The 5,267-nt window shown below is 41.1% G+C and overlaps 1 protein-coding gene across 1 annotated transcript in view; it reads left to right on the top strand.

Moving 5' to 3' along the window:
• Positions 1–5,267, top strand: part of LOC104942877 (anoctamin-1-like) — a gene marked incomplete at its 3' end in the record, with an annotated part of 14,354 nt that overhangs the window by 5,262 nt on the left and 3,825 nt on the right. Inside the window, exon 4 of the mRNA XM_010768184.1 lies at positions 342–346. Coding sequence (XP_010766486.1) covers positions 342–346 — 5 coding nt within the window. The remainder of the gene's footprint in view (positions 1–341; positions 347–5,267) is intronic.

The raw sequence follows: 5,267 nt of genomic DNA, 5'->3' as shown, positions 1-5,267 counted from the left end.
GGGGTTAGCGGTAGCGATGATTGGCTAGCCGGGGAGTAACGCCCCTGATCACTTAATGAGAGAGGAGAGAGTATTGAAGTGACGTGTAACACCAGAGGATATTGGTCTTCCTGATTGAACTTGCACTGAGCTACATTAGTGCACAGTGGAAAGCCCTATTTGACTACTGTTGTAATCCATATTATGGCAAGAACCACTCGACTCAGTAAAGAGAAACGACCGTCCATCATCACTTTAAGAAATGAAGGCCAGACGATCTAGACAGTGGAAATCTGTGCTTTGGTCTGATGAGTCCAAATTGAGATTTTTGGTTCCAACCTCTGTGTCTTTGTGAGACGCAGAGAAGGTGAGCGGATGGTTTCTGCATGTGTGGTTCCCACCTTGAAGCATGGAGGAGGAAGTGTGATGGTGAAGCATGGAGGAAGAAGTGTGAGGGTGGGGGGGCTTTGCTGGTGTCACTGTTGGTGATTTATTCAGAATTCAAGGCACACATAACCTGCATGGCTACCACAGCATTCTGCAGTAGCCAGCAAAGTATAAATCATATCTGGATTTTTTAAACACTTTTTTGTTTACTAGATAATTCCATGTGTTCTTTTATAGTTTTGATGTATTCATAAATCTATGTAGAAGAAAAAAAGAAAAAATACTTTGAATGAGAAGGTGTGTCCAAACATTTGACTGGAAGTGTATATTTGCCACAGAACATACTTTCTACAATATATTGAAATCCAATGGAAAAATCCCATTGCATTTTGTCGAGGTAGCCCTTTGCGATGCTAACTTCCGGATTAGCCTACAGAAATACGTTATCACTGCACCACTCTATTTTGACCACCTGTCCTATAAGCAATTCGCTTACATTTGGCATTTTTTTTTTTTTAGAAGGCTTCATTTATTCATTTAAAGGATTTAGTTTTTTCGTGACAGAAGCAATTCTGGTACTATCTGGCCTCACTCAAATCAAGCTAATATCAACGGCAGCCATGCTACTAACTATATCGGCAACAAGAAGTTGTCTTTGTTAAAGCACGTTTTGTAACATGAACTATACTGATGGATAAACCTAAAATGTATTGCACACCATGTATGTTGCCAATACCATTTATATTAACACATGTCATTGATGTGTTTTGAAGAGGTTTGCAGCAGCAGCAGTCAGCAGCAGCAGCAGCAGCAGCAGCAGCAGCAGCAGCAGCACAGCGGCAGCAGCAGCAGCAGAAAGGCCACAAGAGGAAAGAAAGGAGTTTATCTAGAAATAGGAATTTATCCAAACCTTGAGAGCTTCCTGTGAAAGAGAGAGGAGAGTGGACACGGAAATGGGGGGTGTTAGTAACAACATCAAGGATGACTGATAACAGAGTAAAAAGGATAACAAAATAAATAAATGAATAGTGAGCTAGATGGCTTTTGCCCTACTGTGGTTGCTGAAAAGTGTTCCCTGAATGATTCCCTGATCATTTTTCTTTTTGCTAGGCAGTCAGAGGGCTGCAGGCTAGTCAAATTCATTTGGGAGGAAAGACAAAAGTTGTTTAAGCAAACTTTTTCTAGAGAACATTAATGCAGACTTTGACAGATTTGCTCAAAATCTATTAATGTAAAACCTGGACTACCTGGAGCAGAATGCCACAGACAGATGATCCAATAATAAAACCATACAAAAAATCACTTCATGTTTTGAAAAACTAAAAAGGATTGGGAATATTAATTCACATATCTGTAACTTCTTAAAAACCCACCCTTTTACTTTTTGTGTTATGGTTTCATTGTGGCATTTCAGAACTTTAATCTTGAATATTATAGGGCAGGGGTCAGCAAGTAAGTTTGGCCTTGGGCCAAAACATTTCTGAGCCACTAGATGGGGGGCCAGAACATAATCAAAGGCTAATTTAAGTAATTGATTGTTAAAATCGCTGCAGTTATTATCCAGTGGAAAGTCCTTACCTACTGGCCTTAAATCAAAGTGGTTGATTATTTTTGGCTTGGCAGTGTAGTTTTACACACCGTCTTATTTGACTTTCTCAGGACTGTAAACAGTTTTTTGGGGGCAGACCCCCACAAAGAAAAAAATATACACAAGGTCATCATCTTAACAGTTTATTATGCTCATCGAGTCATCCGTGAGCAGAGCATTAAGTTGGCATGCCTATAACAGCTGAATGCAGCGATTACCATCTTGTTCAGCAAAACGCCTCACAAACTTATTTATCCAAAGCTTTAGTGCGTTTTGATTCAATGCTGAGTACAGCCAAACTTGACTTTCTTCTCTGTCACCGTCCCATTCAAATGAAATCGCCGCCAATCACATTTCCATGCTCGCACGAGGGCCGGGGGAGGGGTTACAAGGATCGAGTCTTGTGCTGCATTCACTTGCACTCGGACATTAGGGATTTTCTCTCATAAATGTCTGATGAGCCAAAACTTTTCTTTCAAAACAAAGCTAATTTTCCGGGCCAAATATTATTGCAGGCGGACCAACAATGGCCCGTGGGCCACCTGTTGCCGACCCATGTTATAGGGGAACCATCTTCAAATGTGTCCTAATTTGTATTGCATACAGTAAAAACATATGTTTAGTGCAGCAGAAGTGGTTCTACATACATGTTTAGCTCATCTCTTCCTTTTCTATGTTATGGTATGTGGGCCCCACTCACCTCCTCATCTTCAAACCCTGTCAGGTCCCACTCATAGTTCAGTCTCATCTGCCTCCTCTTCCAATGCTCCATGAACATGGCAGCTGAACCAGACATAACATAATTAGTTAAATAAACACAGGAACTCAGACACAGCAATTAATAACACTTAAAATATACCTCAAATTAAAACCTTGGTAAGTGTGCGACTATGTGCATTAATCAGCAGTGGTGATAGCACTTTAGCTATTGGTCTGACGAAGATTTCATCTTAAATTAAGGCCAATATTTCTGGAGCTTCAGAAAGCAGTACTGTGGATATCCTTGTTGAGATTTCCTCCACATCCGCCAGCTATAGTTTACAATCTGATCTGCAACTTTGATGTCATGGGACGACATAACGACATGTTACATCAAGTTGTTTCACAGGTATCCAGTTCACACGGCATTCCATTTGTGGCCAATGCGGCAGTCTCACCAATGTTCCTCTCCAAATGGGTTGTTTACCTGCATGCAACTAAAGCATGCTCAATGGTGGTACTCCAATATCAAACGTAAACCACACCAAAATCTTGGGATTATGTGTCAAGACCATGTAGATCAGTAGTTCTCAACTGGTGGGTCGTGACCCAAAAGTGGGTCGCGGACCCGTTTCGAGTGGGTCGCGGATGTGTGAGTGAAGAACAAAAAGTCGTAGTTACAAAAGGTTTTGGTTTTCAGATTTTTGGGGGAAAAAGTCAAACTTTTCTTTTGAAGGTCCGATTTTCTAACGCTGTGCATGCAGTCGGCGTTGGACTGGAAGTACCGGAGACCATAAACNTTTCACAACTGTTTTTCATTTATTCTCTCTTGCTGTCCATCTCATAATGTATTATAATTCTTCTGAATGATATTCCTATTGACAGCTAGTTTCTATGTGAACATTATGAGATGGACAGCAAGAGAGAATAAATGAAAAACAGTTGTGAAATACTATATGAACAAAACAAGAATACTAGTTTAAAAGGGGAGTGATTTAGTAAAATATAAAGAAAAAGTAAAATCTGTTTACAGTTCTGTTTCATATGGATGTTGAGAAATGTATCCATAGATCTCTTAATTTTGCTCTCAAAGTGCACCAGATTGATGCTTTTAACTTCATTATTTAAAAAAAAATCTTCCCGGGGGAGCATGCCCCCGGACCCCCCTAGCGGAGATGAGGACCCCCCCTAGAGGATGTTAGGTCCACGGTGCTTACATGCTTATTTATACAATATGTGTGACAATGCTAACATCATAAGACAAAAGTTGGTTCCGTGTTGTGTGTAGTGAGAACGCGCTAGAGTGAGGGGGGCCCCCAAGCCAAAGCTCGCTTAGGGCCCCCAAAAGTCTAGGGCCGGCCCTGGCAACTACTTATCACCACCACCAGTGTCTAGACCCCGGGGGTTCATCGGAGCAGTTTTCCCTTCCTGAATGATCATCCTGCAAACCGGGGCCTAATTGCCAAACATCATTCTATTCACTTGTTGTAATCCGTCAATCACTATTCCTTCATATTATGTGTCCTTGTAATAAACATGTATTTTCATTACATCACGTCTCTCCTGATTGAAACCAGGGCTGCCCCTGGCCAACGTGTGGCCCCACGCATGTGTTGTGAGCGTTGACGGGGGGGTGCTAGTGGAGCACGCTCGTGAACTGTTAGTTCGCCGGAGCCTCGCAACGGGGTAACTGCGGAGCTCCTAATTGCGGCACATTTGTGCATTAGATGAATTCCGCCGCATTTGCGCATAAGATGAGGCCCCACGCAGTCTGCGTGATCTGCGTGTAGGGAGGGGCGGATAACCCTACCTCTGCACAACAAAACTGATTGTCTCAAACACATCCAGAAGGCAAGTCATTCCACAAATTGACTCTTGACAAGGCACACGTGTTAATTGAAAACCTTTCCAGGTGATGACCTCATGAAAATGACAGAGAGAAGCCAAGAGTGTGCAAAGCTGTCATCAAGGCAAAAGGGGGCTACTCTGAAGAATCTAAAATATAAATCATATTCTGGATTTTTTTTAACACTTTTTTGTTAACTACATAATTCCGTATGTGTTCTTTCATAGTTTAAATGTCTTCAGTATTAATCTACAAAGTAGAACAAAATTCTAATAAACAAAAACCATTGAATGAGAAGGTGTGTCCAAACTTTTGACTGGTACTGTACATTTATGATATTTAACACATGTTGTTCAGTAGGACATTCTCCACATATTAACACCACTTTGTGATTTTTGAAGCCTAAATACAATCGCCAGAAGTAAAAAGTTAGTGCTAGGTTATTAACAAACAAAATCATGGTCACATGGCTGCGCATCACCACCACTAAGTTAGGCGGACTCGTGTCGGCGTAATGATGTTTAGTAGTCTAATTTAGACACTTGTTAGCAACTAAATGTCATGACGACAAACATTAGCCGCCTTTAGCCTGGTGGTGGTGACCAGAAGTCATGCTGATGTAGCTTGTTTATAGCCTTACCTTAGCTATTTAGTTGTAGCAATTTTACTTTAACATTAAATATTAATAGCTAAGTGGTTGTATATCGCGCTACAGAGGTGACAGATCAAATCGGAGAAAGAATTACTTAATGTTAGCTTAATATCAAT

The sequence above is a fragment of the Notothenia coriiceps genome, unplaced genomic scaffold, assembly GCF_000735185.1.
Source record: "Notothenia coriiceps isolate Sejong01 unplaced genomic scaffold, NC01 NC01_scaffold00005349, whole genome shotgun sequence".
Lineage (NCBI taxonomy): Eukaryota > Metazoa > Chordata > Actinopteri > Perciformes > Nototheniidae > Notothenia > Notothenia coriiceps.
The sequence above is the reverse complement of the archived record's forward strand: the minus strand, read 5'-3'. Positions and strand labels throughout refer to the sequence as shown.